At 38.1% G+C, this 20621-nt stretch overlaps 1 protein-coding gene across 1 annotated transcript in view; it reads left to right on the forward strand.

Moving 5' to 3' along the window:
• Positions 1-20621, forward strand: part of frem1b (Fras1 related extracellular matrix 1b) — a 193334-nt gene that overhangs the window by 133997 nt on the left and 38716 nt on the right. The window contains exons 22-25 of the mRNA XM_043699276.2: positions 2646-2787; positions 3971-4166; positions 11739-12003; positions 14003-14417. Of these exons, the coding sequence (XP_043555211.2) occupies positions 2646-2787; positions 3971-4166; positions 11739-12003; positions 14003-14417 (1018 nt within the window). The remainder of the gene's footprint in view (positions 1-2645; positions 2788-3970; positions 4167-11738; positions 12004-14002; positions 14418-20621) is intronic.

The raw sequence follows: 20621 nt of genomic DNA on the forward strand, positions 1-20621 counted from the left end.
CCACTCCCCAGTTCTCTAGGAACCGCATCCTACAACCATCAATTGCATCCTATCATTTTCACAGTTCCGACAGCAACCCAGTACAAGTGAAGCTCATTCCCATTCTTGAGTTGCTTACTTTTTCAGGACTCCATGGACAGTACCATGACAGGCCCTTCAGCCATTATTGACCAGAATGCCATGGAGTCACCATAGTCCACCATTTGGATTAATTTGACAGGAGAGCCCTGACTGATTATGACCCAACTCCCAGACTGTTGTCTCCACAGCACCCTGACAATCCAACCTGTAATCCTCAGTCAGATTATATCTGAACTACAAGACTGACCAAGAGCTAATACCAGAACTGCAAGTGGATCTGCAGACTGTTAGTAGTTAATGGTGCCTGACTGACCATGGTGAATGCCCTGTGGTGCGATAAGAGAGCCACTTATCTGATAGGGGCAGTATCCCTGACTGTAGTCCCCCTTCAATCTACTAAAGACTCTTCCTTGTTGATATTTGCACACCATTATCTTGAGTCCTGAGAAAGCAAACAACGCAAGAATGAGGCTGAGCTTCACTGCACTGGCTTGCTGTAAGAATGGTGACAATGATAGGCAGCAAAATTGTTGTTTGTAGGATGAGTTCCCAGAGAATTGGGAAGTACTGGTAGCTTTGGAATGGAGGGGGCTGGGTTCAAATATGTCATGGTAATCTTGGCCTCCTACATGAGATGGGTATAGGTACATGCAGAGTGTTTCCTATGTAAGTTGCTGACACATTCCACACCTCTAATGTTCTGCACTTTGTTACGTCAATGGCAGGATTGCCACCCACTGTCAGACTGATAGATTGTCTGCTCACCTTCACAAGCCTCCTGCCTCTCTCTTTGTGACAAAAAGCAAAATGCCCCTATAATTGAGCACCAGAAACTTTGTATGCTAAGAAAGCAGGCATGCTCAGAAAGTAATATAGTTAGAAATAAAAAAAACTGCAAATGCTGGAATTCAAGGTAGACAAGCAGGAGGCTGGAAGAACAAGGCAAACCAGGTAGCATCAAGAGGTGGAGACATCAATGTTTCAGGTGTAACCCTCCTTCAGGATGTCCTGAAGAAGGGTTACACCCAAAACATTAATTTCTCCACCTCCTGATGCTGCCTGGTTTTGCTGCGTTCTTCCAGCCTCCTGCTTGTCTACCTAAGTAAGTAATATGTCCCTCACAGAAGCTGCCAGCCTCCAAGTAAACATTATAGGAAGTGAACTGTAAGAAAACAAGCTAAGATGCATGTATCCATGTCAGTACAAAACCATCCTTTGCAAATGCAGGAGATGCAAGGCTAGCCCTGCACACAAAGCAACTTGGCAGAAGCATGCAATTTATAGGTTTCCCTGAGCTCCAAAGCAAATTGTTGAAGGCCTGAAGTGGAGGCTGAGCTAATCCAAGCACAGGCATAATCATGTAGTGAGACTGATGGATTATTGACGTGAAGTTGTATGGATGAAAATTTGAAGAGGATGATGTCCATAGAGATTGCAGGGTTCTTTGTGAAGAAGAGGCAGTAACATGATGACTAGGCCAGGCATGTGACAAAACACAGCTACTAGATGCCTACTCTGTTCTATTGGTGAGGAATTTTCACCATCAAGTTTCTCAATGGAAAAGAGGAGACTTGGAAGTTGAATGTTAGTAGGGTGAGTTTTAATGAGATTCAGGTGCAAGAAAACATGATGAATACCACTCAATGGATTCTGAAGTTGGCGTTTAAAGGTTGAGGAGAAAGTTGGGAGAGATTTTCTTGACATCAAAAACCTGACTCTTTTCATTATTGCCCAATTTTTCCCCATTGTAACTATCTAGCTCAGTGGAACCATCAGGGCATTTAAATCTCTTACCTTTAAACAACTGGCTGCAGTACTTAATAATTCATGTTTGTTATTTCAGTTTGTAGATATAGCGCAAGGGTTATCATTATAGGATAAGTGCTGTATGAGTGTTTTCATAATCTGTCATCATTATAGTGGTAAACCCGTGATTTCACAGTCTGATTGGCATCTCAGTGTTTATAAAGTACTTGATGATTCAAATACAAATGCTTTTTTTTTGTTTTTTTAGTGAGAATTAAGTGTTTGTAGGATGTCAAATTATTTTTTTAATCTGTTTTTATTAAAATAATGAATTAATCAATAAACACTTTAGAAATTTATAGAACTTTAGCATGGACCCTGATGTCTCTCCATGGTAGATAGTGGGTGAGTTGGAGAAATGGTATAAGGACAAAGGGAATGGATGGGGGCATGAGTTAGCATTAGGTTGGCACGGGGTTCTAAATGGCAGGAAGTAGATTAATAGATTGGTATTGAGGCAGCAGAGAGCATGGGGAATGGGTGGAGAGGCATAGCTTGGCATGGAGCATATAAGAGGGTCATAAATGGGGAATGTGAGAGGTGGAAGAAGGGTGAGGGCTGTTTTTAGTTTTGTTGTCTTTCTAAATCTGGGAAAGGTTTGGAATACTGAAAGATCTTTCAAAAAGCCTGTCTCCATATCTGTAACCCTTGTGACTGCCTCCACATCCTTCTCATGGTCAACAAACATGACTCCTGTCTCAACTGCAGTGGTAATTTTACCTCTGGGTTGGATCAATGACTGTTCTTTATTTGTTCAGAAACACTGGTTTGCAAGTGGAAGTGGGGGAAAACAAAGTTATTTCCAGTGTGGCTTTAGAAGCTGAAGACAAGGACACACCACGATTCAAGCTTTACTATGTCATCAATACTGTTCCCACATTTGGACAGCTTCAATTCAAGGTAAAAACTGATAGAATTTTCCTTGATTTTTCCATTTATCGAAGGAATTCAGAAAAATGATTGCTTTAAATAACTATGCTACACAAGAACTAAGATTATTCTCCTCAGAAAAGCATAGGTCATTAATCATTCACAGAAAATTATTCTTAAATAGTAGTGAGAAGTGGGGGGAAGACTTCCTCTGCTCCTTTATACAGTGATATAATAAGTATTTTGCTAAGTTGATGAAGATTCCCTGTGGTCAGTAGCTCTTGTTCGAATAGAAACATGTTCAAGGAGAAAGACATGTCAGAGCATTGCAAATCAGATCCAGAGGCACTCTGCATGAACTACATCAATCATTTTAAAATGTTGCTGAACATTGAGACCAAAAAATTGCCCTCCTCCCTTTATCATTCAATAATTTGTTTCAGTTGAAGTGGGAGTACAAGACATGCAACCTAAAAATTCCAGCACTTCCATGTGTTTCGTGACAGGGATTATTTGTCTGCCACCTTAACATCACCATAACCTTGTATCAAATTCCAAAGACAAGATTATCACCATAACTCTGATGGGGAAATGTTGCTGTAACAGCCCTACAGGAGCACTTAGACAGCAACTGTTCGAGGTCACCTTGCCGGTAGAGTGGCCAGGGATTTGTGGGATCACTGAGATCTATGTCTTCTCCAAAGTTGAAATATGTGAAACATGAGTCTTCTCAGTCTGCTCATGTAGATCTAAACAATATTTTGAAGAACTGACTTGGTGTCCTCATCAACATTTATCACCTGATCAAAATTGTAAAACAATTGGTTAGCCTTGTAATGCTCTTTTACTATGAGCATATTGATATAAGCACAGTTTGCCCAAATACACAATGTAACTAGTAAATAAATTTAAAAATCACAAAAGAAAATCTCGTCTACTAGATTTTAAATTTACCAATGTAATTTACAAATACCATTGTAAATATGTGTCTTTATTTGCATTGCAATAATGATCCATATGGAAATGATTGACAATCTAGTACTCTTGATTGATAACTGCTTATAATGTTCCCAGTTGCAACATAATGAATTTAGAGATATAAAGTTGACGAAAGCAATGATCAAAGGCTAAGATGGGCTGAATGCAGTAATCTGAGCTGTGCAAAATCACTCCAGCACATTATTTTAAAAATCTACTTTTTTTTTTGAAACAGACTGAACTTGAATGGATTCATTTATATCCAGGCATGAACTATAGTCAAGAAGATATAGACCTGAATCGAGTCTGGTATCTACACACAACTATTGTGGGGTTAAAAGGTCATGACAATTTTCGCTTTCATGTTACAGATGGGGATAACTCCTCACCTTCACAGTCTTTTCATATTTTGCTCAAACACATGAATAAAGGTGAGTAAATTATAGTTTTGAAGAAATCCCATTATAAAGCTTTTTGATGTTCTTAGTTAGCTTAGAGTTGTCAACTGATGGAAAGATTATCTGTCTGAAAACCGACAATGTCTATCATGATGTTTTGATATGATGTATAGCATTGCATTGTATATTTGCAAATATGTGAAAGTTTGCTGAATGATACATTTTTCTTGACTGAAAACAAAAAGTGGGAGAAGTTACAACAGGTCGTGGAGAGAGAGCAAGCTAATGGTTTGAATCTAGATGACTCTTCGTCAAAGTGGACTGTGATGAAGAGTCACCTAGACTTGAAATATTTGCTTGCTCTCTCTTCATGGATGCTGCTTGAACTGCGGTGATTTCTAATATTTGTTGTTTTCAGTATAGATTCCAGCATTTGCTGTAATTTGCTCCTACTTGGTACATTTTCCTGGACTTGCCCTTGAATAGGTATGAATCCAAGTGGCTCATAATTCTTCGACTTACAGTAACTTGACTTAAAATTGTCCTACATTATGCTGATGTGGATTTTGCCTGCAGGGAATACTTTACCTAATATGGCAACGTTTACATTTTCGTTTATAACGTAAGAGACAAAGTGTGGATAACATGGTATTGAAGAATCCAAACAGATGTTTATTAATATATATGAGTATTACACTCTCACCTGCAACATCTTCCCTCACTCACTGTCACCCACTACAAATCCCATCACCATTAAGCCTGCGTGCCATCTGTATTACCTATTCTCCTGCTTGGGCACCTCCCTGCTTGCTACGCTATCCACTTTCCTCTTCCATGATAGCTTCCTCTGTCTCATTCCATGAGAAAAAAAAAGCTCACAATAGGACATAAAGAGTCAAGGTGGGTGGTGGGCTCTCTGACTTTCAGCTCCCTCCTCGGTATGTGGAGACTATCCTGAATCTCACCAGCTTGAGTCACTGTGTACAAACCTTAAGACTAGTATTAGAGGCTGCCTTTGAATTACTGTGTCAGACCTACTGAGCAAAGGCAATGTTCTTTGAAATGACTGAGGCCTGCTGATAACCATGATAAGCTTCCTGCCTTTGTGTCTGCTAAATGGCAAGGCAAGGCAGAAGTAAGGTGATCCTGGTATTTCTGGCAGAGAGGCCAGTGTGCAAAAAAGGATGCTGAACACATCCAGGTAGACTCGGAGTGAGTGAGCACTACGATAGTATGCATATAAGCTGGTGATGCATGAGCTAGGTGCTTGGCCCTGAGTGCATACTATCGTGAAGCAAGGCTAGTTGCTGGGGCAGCATTGAAGAACAGAGTGCACTCTAAATACATCAGAGATTTGCCATGAGGATTCCTACAAGTTGGCACATATCAGATGCCAGTGTTCATGGACATTGACTGTGCCCTGAGGTGGAGGTCCTTTGGTGGATGTGATAAGATGAAGTTGCCAGGTGCCCACTCTGACTTCCATGTCAAGAATTCCTGACATCTAGCTTGTTCAGTGCATTTGATCACATATAAAGCTGCATATTAATGAAATGAGTTGCAGTGTTAATAAGGTGTTTAACAAGCTTTAATCCTCCTTAATTGGCAACACACCACTGCCTAGTGTTAAACTTACCTCGCCACTCATCAGATGTATAAAAGATGCGGCAACATGCTCCCAACATCAAAGTAGACCTCACCAGATATTTCACATGATTCTGCCACAAATCTCACCATTGTCTATGTCACTAAGACTGTTGTAAGATTGTGCCTGACATCTTACTCCCTGTAATTAGAGCCATATTAAAAGCAGCAGCCAATGGGTTTTTGTTATATTTGTTTATTTGTACCATCTTCAATTTGAGTTACCGCGGAAAGTGACTTGAAGGTCTTGTTAAGTTAGAGTTAATTGTATAAATGTAGCTATAATTGAACCTGTTTTTGTACCTATTTAACAATGTGTGTTAGCTGTCACATAGGCAGCAACACACTAGTAAAGAAAACTGTTTTTGACATGCTTTTATTTAGTATTATTTGTGGTTTTTCAACTTTTTATTCCCCTTCTACAATAATTTCATAGCTAATTGATTTAAGTGGGCAGTATTTTTCTACAAAGAATTTCTTTAAGAATTATCAAAAGAAAGAGGCAAGTTAAAACTCTTTCATAGAAGTCTCAGAATTGTTATGATGGAGAGAGAGGCTGTTCAGCCCAATGTGTTACCACTGACTCTCTGATCATTTTAACTTTTTGCCAGTCTCCTGCCTTTTCCCTGTAAACTTGCACATTGTTTCTATATAAGTAATCATCCAATTAATTCTTTAAAACTTCAATTGCACCTACCTATAGCACGCTTCCAGGCAGCTCATTCCAGACCCGAACTACTCAGTGGATGAAAAAGTTCTTTCTCACCTTACATTTGCTTCTTTTCCAAAACATTTTACAACTGTGCCTTTTGTTTTTATGTGTCAAAACAGTGTCTTCCTGTCTAGTCTCCAAACCCCTCATGATTTTGAAAACTTCAACCAAATCTTCTCTTACCCTTCTCCTCTACAAGGATAGCAATCTCAATTTCTCTTATCGTTCTTCGTGACTGAAATGTTCACCCCGAGAATTGCTCTTGTAAACTCATCTGCATGCTCACCAATGCATTCAAACCCTTCCTAGAGTGTGGTGCCCAGAACTGTATGCAACATTCCAACTGAGGTCTATATATAAGTGACTTATATAAGTTCATCATAGCCTCCCTGCTCCTTGACTGTATGAAGCATTGAACAAAATGTTTTATTATCAGCTCCCTCTATCAGTCCAAATGAATAAATAATTTTAGAACTAATGATAGTTCTTAAGAAACTAAACATAATATATATCTGCCTTTGTCCACTTCTGTTTCACCCTGGTTTTGATTATGAGCTGCATCACTTTTTAAACAATATTTGGGTCTACATTTATCAAATATGGTGATTTTGTGCTCCTGCTACAGTCAGCCATTTCCTGACATTTTTGGAGGCTACAAGTACCACAGCAAATCCAGAACAAGACAGCTGTTCACCACCTCCTCCAGAGTAGCAAACACCAGCACAATTACAAGTTAGTCAGAGTGCAGTTTATGAGTGTGAGGAAGTAGCACTGGGTGAGTCACAGAGAACAAACAGAGTCAACGGGGGAACTGCTCCCATTGGCAAAAGGGACACTCATTCAAAGTGATTGACAAAAGAACCAGAGGCAATATTAAGAAACAGTGAGTGGGTACAACCTGGAGTGCACTCATGTGGTTTGGAAAAGAAATTTTGTTTGCCTCTCCAAAAAGAATATCGGATAATTATCTGAAGAGAAAAGATTTACAGCAGTAGAGATAAAAGCTGGGAGAATGACACTAGCTTTCATAGAGACCTGGCACAGATATAGTGGGCCAAATGGCCTACTTCTGTGCTTGTAACCATTCTATGTTTCTATAATGAAGATAAATTGGCAGTGACAGAAGAAGAGCAGGAACCCGATAGCTTGACAGCCACACTGCTGTCATTAATGAATCATTAATAAGCAGTGTGGGTTGCTTTGTAATGCTGCTATTGCTATTTTGTGTAAAAAGAGATTAGATTTTGGCCATGCTGAGAATTGAATGTCTCCAATTTGATGCATGTCTGAGCAGGTCATTCATTAAAGCCGCATTTGATCCCTACAATACATTGAGGGACGATAGATGCAGTAAAGTTTGGATGAGAGGTGATCTTGATTGCCAATAGCATTGAAGTTTCAATGGTGTAGATTGGCTCCAGATATCCTTGCAGCAGATGGCATAGTTCTGCAAATGGCTCGCTACTGATCCTGTTTATCCTTCACCTTTTGGCATAGCTGCTGCTCTGTGTGCTCCTGGCCTCCAGTCATAGCCGATACAGCTGTGTAACATTGACTAATAAAGGCAGGAAAATACAATTTGTGCTCTAATAGATTATTTTCCTTTTGGGAAGTGCTTGGTGTCAACATCAGAACTGTCTACAGGGGTATACTTGAGACTAGGGGCTTTGTATTTGGAAATCAATTCAACCTAGTCTTCTACAGTCACTAAAGAGCCTGATTAATGATTTGAAGCAGAAGTGATATGCCTCTTGCTTGTCTTCAACTATCGTTTTTAAGAAGAGCACTCGAGACATTTTTCTTGCCATCATGTGGACTGTGACCTGGATGTGAAAAGGCAATTCTGAATGGTGGTGAGAACAGGTGCTGAAAATGTGATATATGTCACCTGATTACTTTGCTGTGTTTGGCTGTGAGGAAAATAATATTTAAAAGAGGAAAAAGTGGGGGTAGTCAGTTAATCAAGAATATTATCCCTTGTCAGATTATAGCCAGTAATGTAGTAACTGAGAAATTCATTACATTTGTTGCTTAATGTACTTAAAACATGCCAAGTTTGAATTGAGTAACATTGCTTGATCCACATAATGGCTGCCCTGGTCCTTCCAGTTGTTACAGTACTGAATTGACCTAGGCCTGGAAGACACTAATGGCACCAATAGTTCTTTGATTCCAGCTGATGTTATTACTGACAATTCAGATCCTAAACCAAGATCTGGCTTGATAAATCAAAATTTGATTTGTTTTGGTTTTAATGAAGTGGGCTGTTGATGAAGCTTAAACATGCAATGTTGCAAATTTTGTTTTAACAATAAAACAGAAGTTATTAACAAAAGAAATGAAAACAGTAGAATAAACCAAACCATCTATTTATAATACGCCATGATTCAAAGATTTTTCAACACACAATGAAAGTATAATCCTAAGCACCCAAAATTCTCCTTCCCAAAAGAAAATGCAATTTTTGTATAGTACCCAAAACACACTTATGGTACAATATCTAAGCACCACTTAAATAATGCGCATGCCCAAGTACCTGTAAGTAACACCTTTGTCAATTTCAGTCACTTGTGACTTCAACTTTTATACAGCTACATCCTGGAGCTATTATACATTTGATTTGAAATGTACTCAGCTCAAAGTAACCTCTTCATGGTATTATGACAACACTTCTGGCTACTAACTCTTTCCTCCATGCCAATCTAGTACTATATCCTTCTTTTCTCAGGAACACTGGTCTGTATAGTTATCCTATTCCAAGCATTTTATAGGATTGCTCAAAACTCAAAATAAAAGTTAAATCAAAAGCTTCCCTCTCTAAGGTCTAGGTTTTTCTCTTAAGCTTAGAAAAACAAGTTCCAGATTTTTCTAACATTTGGAGACACCATTATTTACCTATCTGGTTCACAAAACAATCAAAGATAAACAAAGAAACCCATTAGCGATGCACAAAAACTCATTCATTCTAAAGCAACGCCTCAAAATTTTTTAAAAGAAATCAACATGGCTACAAAAATACTTATGTTAATTATTAACCTTGCACACACATAAAACCCAGACATTATTAACTCAAAAATAGAAACCAATTCATGATCAGTTTACTTCACAATAATATACCATTGCGCCAAAGGCACAATTAATGACATTAGACTTATTTTTGACAATGTGATACTAATGAATAGAATACAGTTCTTCAGCTGTTTTGATAACAAATGAGGTCAAAAAGAATGTTAGCTCAAACAGCCTTATATGTTGAAATATATTTCGCTAATCGAATTGTCTGGATATCAGGCAATTGCTTTTGCAGAGATTGTAGAAATAATTTTTTTGCCGTAACTAATCTCCAAATATTTTTCTCACTGTTAATCATTCAAAATACAAAGATCAACAAAACGATTAATTGTTCCCAGCAGAATATTCAATCAGAAATTGTAAAATATTGTGTATGGAAATATGTCATACTCATGATGCCTATAACTGTGTATTAAGTGGCAAAGATCATATATTTGAGTTGCATGTTGATTAAACTCTCATTGATCACCAGAAAAACAGCATTAGTTTATTATTTTATGAAGACATCGTGTCAAGTGTATGTATCAGAGAATATAGTATTCTGTGCGTACGTCAGCTGAAGTGGAACTAAACTGCTTATCACCAAGTGCTGTGATCTTAACTGTAACTGAATTAAGTATTTTCCTCATAGCATTTAAATCAAGAAAACCAAATTACTTTTTGAGGTTGATAATGAAAAACTAATGCCATTAATAGAACTGGAGCCAGCATCTGAAAACACCATTGTTTTGTGGATGCATAAATTACCATGGCTGGCACAGACGAGCAATTAATCATCTAATAACAATTGAAGAGAACTTTACTTAATATACTGAATATTATAAATATGCAAGATAAAAAATATAAAATCTTCAGAAAGATTACCACATGTACTTCAAGTCCTTCAACATTTTTTGGGATAATCTTATTCCATTGTTTTCGGTACAAAGGTGAATAAGTAGACAAGGAGGTTAAATGTAAAGGACCAGCAGAGAAAGTATGACAATCATATACTTGAAATCTGTAACAAAGTAGAAAATGTTGGAATTGCATGGTAGATTATCAAAGTCTGCAAGGGACAGTAAATTTCACTCCTTAGCAAAGGGTTTGACCCTCCAGGGTCAGATTGCACTTTGTTTCCAGAATTACCTTGCTTTTCTTTCAGATTGTAGTGTTTCTTTCTATCTTTACTTCAATATATTATGTAGGCATAATGTTGGTTGATCAGAAGCAGAGTTACTACAAAATCAAGTGAGGATATAACAAAGCAATCGCAGTCATGTGCAAACATTAGTATTGAACACCACTCATGGAAAAGAAATCTTACATCCAAATTTGTTCCGAACACCTGCAGTTTTTTCTTTCCTCTCATTCTATGAAATGCTTTCGAACCTAATTCTAACATTAGTTCAAGTCTAATTCATTTAAAAGCACTGTAGGGGCCCTCTATGGCACATCAGAAATTAAAGAGTTTAGCCCAACTGCATGGCGATGTTTTTTTGTACATAGCAAATTGGCTGTGCTCAGTGGAGCACCAGCTGGAAGCTGTGTACAGAACCCATGTGTTCACCTTTAATGTACTGGAGCATACAGTAAAAGAACTCTCTGAGAATGATGTCACATCAAGCTGCTTGACACATAATACTCTCTTTGATCTCCCACTTTCCATGGCAGTGCATATCCTCAAAATTTATGAGGTGAATATAATCATTTAATATATCTTTTCTTTAACAAGTTGAGTATCTTCATGATTGATGGTGGCAAGTTTAGAAAATCTGGTAAATCTCCCTGAAATGGTGTCAGTCAACCTAGAGAACTGGGTTCAGCTTCTGCAGATCAGCATAGCTGCCAGAAAATGATTGGTACGAGAGAAATAGAAGCAGCCGGCTCTCTGGAGGCTGTGCCTGGCACCGTTTTCTGATGAACATTCACAGTCACAACTGGTGAGAATGAGGAGTGCCATCTGTAAACTGTAAATCCTGAACATTTACTCAATCTGCTGCACCGTGCTGACAATAGGGAGTTCATAAAATCAAAGCCACCCTCACAAATGAAAGCAGAGAGCTGCATTTTAGCAATTAAATTAAGCTAATTCATCACTAAAACAGCTGAGGCTTTCTTCATGGGTGACAATATCTGAGTTTTACATTTTATTTTCCTTCCCCTTACCCTCTCTGTTTTTTTTTAAATTTTGATAGGTGGCATTGTTGTACTCACCAAACCTGTAACTTTAAAAGAGGGTGACAGGGTCACCTTGACGACAGATGTTCTCAAGGCAACAGATGGCACTGGCAAACCCGAAGAGCTATTGTACGCCATCTCTGTGCCACCTGCACATGGTCAGATCGAGTACATCAATTATCCTGGAGTGGCCATTTCCAGTTTCAGCCAGTTGGAAGTAGCAGCCCAGAAGGTTTGCTATGTCCATGACAACAGTCGTGAGGCCAGCACGGATGGATTCAGGTGAGGAGACCTGCACTGTCATAGTCTAGATGTCTGAACAGCAATAATACAGATTGAAACACAAAAATATTGATCATAACAGTCAGTTCTTGCTTATGAGGCAGTATATATTTTGTAACAGAATCGGCTTTCAAAACTGAACGTTACGTAAACATAATGGAAGTGATTTTTCCCTCCCTGAAGTGGCAGGAGAGGCGGCGAGAAGTGGAAATAACGACACTTCTTGGACCTGGGGAGAAGCTTAGCACCCCCTTCTCTCTTCCTCTCTAAGTAAATTTTGGGTGATAAAGTCAATGGGCAACATTCACAGTCTCCCAAATTAAAACCCTTAAGATGTCAATTACTGGCTTTAACTCACCACCTCCTCAATCACCTGCCTTCCTCGCAGGCAAAAAAAATGGCTAACTTCCTGACCCTCATACCGAACCCTCATCCCATGAGAAAACTATGTGAAGTATTTACCCTCTCACCACTGAATTCACCCTGAGAAGTAGGCCTCAATTGCAGATTTCATGAGGCAGAATCTGCATGCGTCTGATTGGACAGCAGCTTCCAGCGATCCAGCATGTCAGTGTCAAGGTCAGTGATTTACTGAGAAACTCGCTGAAGCTCGCCGGTCAGCTCTTAATAAGCCGATTCATGGCTGATTGGGTGCATTGTATCATCACTGGGGGCAATGAGGTAGTCACCGTTGATCCTAGACATTGATCTCCACATGAGCAAAATACAAAATCTGCTATACATAACCATCTACATGCATAATTTGCAAAATGCCTTTTGTAAAATCATTACATTTAAATTTAATGCCACTCTTTTAATCCAGCAGGAAATTAAATTACCCTCACAAAAGCCTCTCAAATCCCAAGAGACAACACAAATATAATTTGATACAGATAATTCTATAGATTAGTTGAACTGAATATCCTACAGCGTAGTTTTGTCAGAGATGACTGACCACTGAGAATTCAAAGTGCTTGCAGTGGAAGGATTAATATCTAGTCATAATCCTATTGTGATGTTTTATTGCTTACTTTGTCAAGGAGAACATTTGTATCAATCATGCCAAGTTTCTTAACTGTGATTATGCAAAACCATAATATGGATTATAGTTCAATATATTCAAATCGTATAATTAAAAATCTATACTAATATTGAAAAAGTTGTTTTTAGATTAGAGGCCTATGTAGGTTTCCATCCTTTGACTATGATGAAATAGATGGTTTTCATGAATGTTTATCACTTTTTGTAGCCGGTACCTTCTGGCATAATCTAGTGCCAAAGCCCAGCTCCCTATCAGCTCTGCTATAATTCATTCTCAGCATTTGGAAGTGATCTGGTTCCAGGTGATTTATTAAATTACTTTTTATTGTGCTACTCCTAACTTGTCCATCTGTTCGGCAGCTCCTAACTCACAATCTGTCTGTAGTTTGCAGAAAGACAAACTGTCAGGGCCTGTTCATGCACTAACACTTGACAATTCTCTTTCGGATTAGATTAATACCAGTTGTGACAGATTTTAAAGCTTGAAAAGAGATGCAAAAAAAATCTTATTAGAGCTTGTTGGAGCACTGATCAATTTTGACAGACACAGGCTGGACGCAAGAGATAGAGCATAATTCATTTTACAAAAACAGAATACAAAGAATACATAGAATATGCTTTTTGAAATTTCAAAGGAACCCACATCAAAATATTTAAAAGATTAAGCAATAATCCTGTTATCAACAATTAGGGTGGGCTTGTGAATTGGCTGGAAAGAAAGATGGGTATTGCTATTTGTGGGCTAGTAGAACAATGTCCAAAAAAACACCAACAGATGATGGATACAGATGATTAACAAAATCACTATCCTTGGCACACACATTTGAATTTAAAGTGAAAACCTTTTCATCAGGATTGATTGGGATAATTACTCTAAAAATGAGACTTCCTAACAGATGCCATTATCTGCTATGGTGGAATTAAGTCCTTTCTGATTCGTACTCTTGTTTTCCCACAGATTTTTTATTAGCAATGGGATAACAGTTAAAAACAGCTCCATGGAGTTTAACATTGAGCGAACTGACCGTATCATGCCTACTCTAGTCAATAATAAAGGTCTTCAGTTACCAGATGGAGCCAAATTGGTCATCTCTCCTGACAATCTTCAACTCTCAGATCCAGACACTCCCTTGATGAACCTAACCTACATTATTATCCAGCCTCCTCAGCATGGCAACATCTACCTGAAAGAAAACATTCTTTCCCAGCCCCATTTCACACAGTTGAATGTGAATAATTTGGACATTTCCTACAAACACAGAGCAGGCTCCTCTGAGCTTGACCATTTTACATTCATTGCTTCTGATGGAACCAATCATGGCTTTTTAGTCAATGGCCAGATGACAAAGGAGCCTGTTATATTCAGATTACAGGTATGTGGATATTATCTATACAATGACACAAAACTCATTTAAGAATCAATTATTCTGCAGGTATTTACTAAATAAGTAACAAATTATCCGTGGCTGATAAAATAAATTGGTGGTATTATAGTATTCACTCATAAATGTAATAAATTGCGTTTAATATATTGCACCAATAGAAATATTCATTCAGTCATCAGTTCAATTGTTGTCCAACTGTTTAAAGTAGGTGAAATTAGAAATTGTTCTTTGCCTATTTCATTTTTAATTAATACTTACATTCAAACCATTTTAATTTATCTAATTTACAACCAGCTCTTCTAAAATATTTCATGTATTTAATAGTTTTTAATAATAACAATTTGAGTCGGTGGTACGGAGAGGGCACAATTAATGGTTTTACTGGAACCAATGTCTCCAGCTTAACTTTCCTCTATCCCGTCGATCCCGGACCCCAGCATTGACTAAAACCCAACATGGATCTCTGTAAAATCTTAATACGTAGTAAATCAATTTTAAATTAATTTAACTTAAAAGCTGTTTAAATTAAAACAAGTGTTTGATCTGTTCCGAAAATGAAAAATTTTGAATAAATTTGCTTTCATTTCAGAAGAAATTATTTCTTAATGGGGTTTAGCAACAAATACATGATAAATGAGCCCAAGGGACATTGATAGCTTTTTAAAAAAATATAATCCAGAATACACTTCTAAAAAGGGTAAGGAAAGTAGGTTAAATAGTAATTTTCAAAAGGTAACCAGAAGTACACTTAAAAGGAAACATTTGCATGGCTACAAGGAAGAGAGAGGGAGTGGGAAGTATGAGGATAACCCTAGTAAAAAAATAAACAGACATGCTGACTGAGCGGCCTTCTGTGCTGACTTAACACTCAAATATTAAGAATTAAACAATATGCTCCTTCAAAATTGTTAGTGGAACACCTATTACCAATTTCTATTATTATCTGTTCTTTGCAATTACAAGACAAAATGCCCTTTCACCACAACTACATGAAAATAAATATAGGGAATATATCAAAGTGTAGCAGCTGTACAGTTGAAATTTACAAGCATTATTTTGATTTCAAATATACCTTATCATGCTGATGTTAATTTGATCAATTTTGGTGCCCAATGAATTATTCTTATAAACTAATTAAGCAGTCATATTGCCCATAGATAACTTTATTTTTAGTTATTTTTTGCTTTTTCATTGAATGGTCCTTGTAAAATTTTTATATTTTGGTTTCAAAAGCAAAACACGTCATTGTCTACTTGTTAAAAAAATAATATCTGCAATAAAATTAACATTCATATCACATGTCACAGAATGAATAGGGTTCAGATTTTTGAGTTACAATTTAAGCATTTTCTTGCATTAATCTAAAGAATTAATATTAATAGAGCTATTTCAGTGCTACAACCAATAATATTCAAAATAGGAAGTTAATTTACCATTTGTTTTAACACCTTTTTATTTTAGGTTGTTTGTGAGCTTGCTTAATGACATTATCCTTTGGGATCACTAGTATGTCATAATAAAGGCTTTTAATGTAAATTAATAGGCAGTGCCCATTAAACCGTGAATCTCACACAAATAATTACTGTTTTAACATTTCAATAAATTAACTCGTTGAGCACTACACTGCAACACTGTCTTGTGGCATAATAAAAGAATACAATTCTCCTCTCTTCATTAAACTGAAAAGTAAAAACTGAAAGAACTGTAGATGTTGTAAATCAGAAACAAAAAAGCTCAGCAGGTCTGGCAGCATCTGTGAAGAGAAATCAGAGTTAACATTTTAGGTCCGGTGACCCTTTCTCAGAATTTCTGAGGAAGGGTCAACAAAGCCGAAACGTTAACTCTGATCTCAGTTCACAGATGCTGCCGGACCTGCTGAGCTTTTCCAGCAAATTCAGTTTTTGATTTTATTTTAGAGTGTTGTTGAAACTACTTTAAAATGCTTGGAGGTATACTGTTTCAAGATCAATAAGAGGCCTCATCATGAGTGTGAACGGGAAGCCTCTGTACTCCTCCAATACTGACAAGACACCATTCAACCCCTCCCCAAACCCCCACAGGTCACCATTTTCACCTTCTGAACCACAAATATAGAAGCACCTAGCTGAATCCTTAACCCCAACCACACTTGTATCTGTCTCTGACCTTGTACACAATGAGGAAGAAGTTCTGCCCATTGCCTGGAACTCCTGCAGTTTGGATCTTTATTTACTTACAATATTGAGGAGTAACGTGAGTGGTCTATGTCAACTGGTGTAGGCTTTTAGCAGTATTAAAAAGATAGTGGATGAAGGAAAATGAAGAAATCATAGACAAATGATACCTACCGTGGGATTAAAAGTGATCATGTCCAGTGCTTATGCTATTGGACAAATATTCCAAAGACCGGACTGATCAATCAGACAATGTGAATTCAAGTTTCACCATGAGCTTCAAGAATTTGAACATAATTTAAAAAATCTGGGCTAAAAGCTGATCTCAGTAAAAGTGATCACAAAACCTGCAGAAAGCATTAAAAACTCAATTGGTTCACAAATGTCTTTTCAAAGAATGAAACTTTTCACATTGTTTATGTGACTCTTATGAAGTGACCTTTGAAGTGACTTAGTAACCTGTTCAATTGCATCAAATGACATGGCTATAGTGCAAGACATAGTCTCCTTTCATCCCTTGGATGAGCAATAAGTGCACCAGCCTTGCCAAGGACAGCTACATCCTGAGAACAACTTAAAAACAACACTTTAAAGGAAAGGTTGTGAGATGCAGAGATTTTTGAGACTTTCAGAAAAATAAAGTTTCAGTGCATCAGACAACACAATGTGGAGCTCAAAAGTGGAAATAGAATGGAGGATGATTTAATTAGAGAACAGGAAAACCAAAGAGGAAATTCAGAATATTACCAATACTTTAATATCAGCAGAATAGCGAAAGAAAAGAAAGGTTCAACAAAGCTGGAGGATAATTGTACCAAAGGTTTAGATCATTTATCAGAGGACAAATTGAGACCATTTCTATTGTTCATATTTCATTGATTAATTTGAGTTTTTAATTACAATCTCACTAACTGGAGTCTTTGAAAAACTTCAAGGCTACAACTGTTAACTGAACACAATAAGTTAAAAGAAGCACATTAACATAAATAGAATAATGACTTTAGGTGAGAGCAAGTATTTTGATAATAAATAATAGTAATGAGGACTTAAGCTGCATCCACAGAAAAAAAAGGGAAAAACTGCCAACAAACATACGTATGGTTAATTAACTACTAAACAGCAATTAAAATCAATTAATAAATTACAGGAAAATTTAAGATTAGACCTACACTGAAGAATATTTTTGGGTCAAAGTGAAGACATATTTTTATTTTGTATTATTTTCTTTCACTCTAACATTATTCATCTACAATGTTTAGGACTGCATTATTAAATCATTTCCATGAGATGACACACACGCGCAACATTAACAGTAAATATCAGAATTATATAAATAATTGTATATTATGGACCCACACAGTATACAAACCCAAATGCATATTTATCTCTTTTAACAGCACTACCTCCCTTAATAAATGTAGAAGTTAGTGACTAGAAAAACAAGTTGGTTTCCTGTGCAGAGGATGTCTGTTGAGTACCTATATGGGTTAATTAGGCAGGCGCTGATGCGGACTGAATCTGAGAGACATTTTTGGCAAAACTTCAAAAGTGGATGTTCTGGAATAAATTAACTTTGTGATTCTCAAATGCTCCAGTTCCAAGGTTGCACAATGATGTTCCATATTTGAATGTGGTTTAAAACCATAAAGGGTGCCTATCAGGGTATGCTTCCAAAGAATCTTGTAATAAGGACATTTCTGAATTCTATAAATTACAACTTCTCAATGTCCCTTTTTATGCTTTATTTGTTTAATTTACCGAAGGCGCTGACTTGTGCTAGAATGTGATTTCACAGCGTCTGACAGCTCTTCAGTTCCAAGTCTCCATTTGTGTGGTGAAGGAGAACTTTTAACCTAACTCACTGGATGCAATATACACAGAATTGGGAAGAACACCATCAGCTTCATAAGAGACTAAAATTTGAGCTCTTGAATACTTATTGTATCTAACCTAGTCAGTTTCCTGATGGGTGATTTAGAGTGACATTGTCCCCAAAACAGCTATTTTCTAAAGGGTTGAGAAAGGTATCATAAACTAGAAGTTTCCCAGCTACCACCTCCACATGCGACCCTCATGGTGAGATGTTTTTCATATCATATCTATAGAAATCTCTGTAATCTGTGGCACACTGTATAGACACTCAGAAAAGCCAGCCAGTAGCATACTCCAATTCCAAATTCATCACTGAATCTGCGACTACCAATATCCTTGGAGTTTCCATTGACCAGAAACTGAACTGGACTCACTATATAAACTCAATGGCTACAAGAGCAGGATAGGTTCTAGGAATACTGCAACAAGTAACCCACTTCCTGACTCCCCAAAGCTTGTCTACCATCTACAAGGCACATGCCAGGAGTGTGATTATGATACTCGCCACTTGCATGGAAGAATGCAACTCCAACAACATTTAGGAAGCCTAACACCATCCAGGACATAATAGCCCACTTGACTGACAAACATCCACAAATATTCAGTCAACATGGCTTTGTGCGTGGGAAATCATGTCTCACAAACGTGATTGAGTTTTTTGAGGAAGTAACAAAGAGGATTGATGAGGGCAGAGTGGTAGATGTGATCTATATGGACTTAAGTAAGGCGTTCGACAAGGTTCCCCATGGGAGACTGATTAACAAGGTTAGATCTCATGGAATACAGGGAGAACTAGCCAGTTGGATACAGAACTGTCTCAAAGGTAGAGGGTGGTATTGGAGGGTTGCTTTTCAAACTGGAGGCCTGTGACCAGATGAGTGCCACAAGGATCGGTGCTCGATCCTCTACTTTTTGTCATTTACATAAATGATTTGGATGCGAGCATAAGTTAGAACGTTTGCAGATGACACCAAAATTGGCGGTGTAGTGGACAGCGAAGAAGGTTACCTCAGACTAAAACAGGATCTTGACCAGATGGGCCAATGGGCTGAGAAGTGGCAGATGGAGTTTAATTCAGATAAATGCGAGGTGCTGCATTTTGGGAAAGCAAATCTTAGCAGGACTTATACACTTAATGGAAGGTCCTAGAGAGTGTTACTGAACAAAGAGACCTTGGAGTGCAGGTTCATAGCTCCTTGAAAGTGAAGTCGCAGCCTCAGGCGACTGACTGTGTGGAGTTTGCACTATCTCCCCGTGTCTGCGTGGGTTTCCTCCGGGTGCTCCGGTTTCCTCCCACAGTCCAAAGATGTGCAGGTCAGGTGAATTGGCCTTGCTAAATTGCCTGTAGTGTTAGGTAAGGGGTAAATGTAGGGGTATGGGTGGGTTATGCTTCGGCGGGTCGGTGTGGACTTGTTGGGCCGAGGGCCTGTTTCCACACTGTAATATAATCTAAAAAAAAAGATAGTAAAGAAGACGATTGGTATGCTTTCCTTTAATTGTCAGAGTATTGAGTACAGGAGTTGGGAGGTTATGTTGCAGCTGTACAGGACATTGGTTAGGCCACTGTTGGAATATTGCGTGCAATTCTGGTCTCCTTCCTATCGGAAAGATGTTGTGAAACTTGAAAGGGTTCAGTAAAGATTTACAAGGATGTTGCCAGGGTTGGAGGATTTGAGCTATGGGGAGAGGCTGCACAGGCTGGGGCTGTTTCCTTGTCCGTCAGAGGGTGGGGGGTGACCTTACAGAGGTTTACAAAATTATGAGGGGCATGTATAGGGTAAATAGTCAAAGTCTTTTCCCTGTTATCAGGAAGTCCAGAACTAGAGGGCATAGGTTTAGGGTGAGAGTGGAAAGATATAAAAGAGACCTAAGGGGCAACCTTTTCACACAGAGGGTAGTACGTGTATGGAATGAGCTGCTAGAGGAAGTGGTGGAGGCTGGTACAATTGCAACATTTAAAAGGCATTTGGATGGGTATATGAATAGTAAGGGTTTGGAGGGATATGGGCCAGGTTCTGGCAGGTGGGACTAGATTGGGTTGGGATATCTAGTCGGCATGGACGGGTTAGACCAAAGAGTCTGTTTCCATGCGGTACATCTCTATGACTCTATGACTCCAATCCACCACCAATACTAAACAGCAGCAGTATGTACCACCTTCAAGATG

Source organism: Chiloscyllium plagiosum, unplaced genomic scaffold (genome assembly GCF_037043375.1).
Source record: "Chiloscyllium plagiosum isolate Xiang-an unplaced genomic scaffold, Cpla_swu_hap1 HiC_scaffold_9, whole genome shotgun sequence".
NCBI lineage: Eukaryota > Metazoa > Chordata > Chondrichthyes > Orectolobiformes > Hemiscylliidae > Chiloscyllium > Chiloscyllium plagiosum.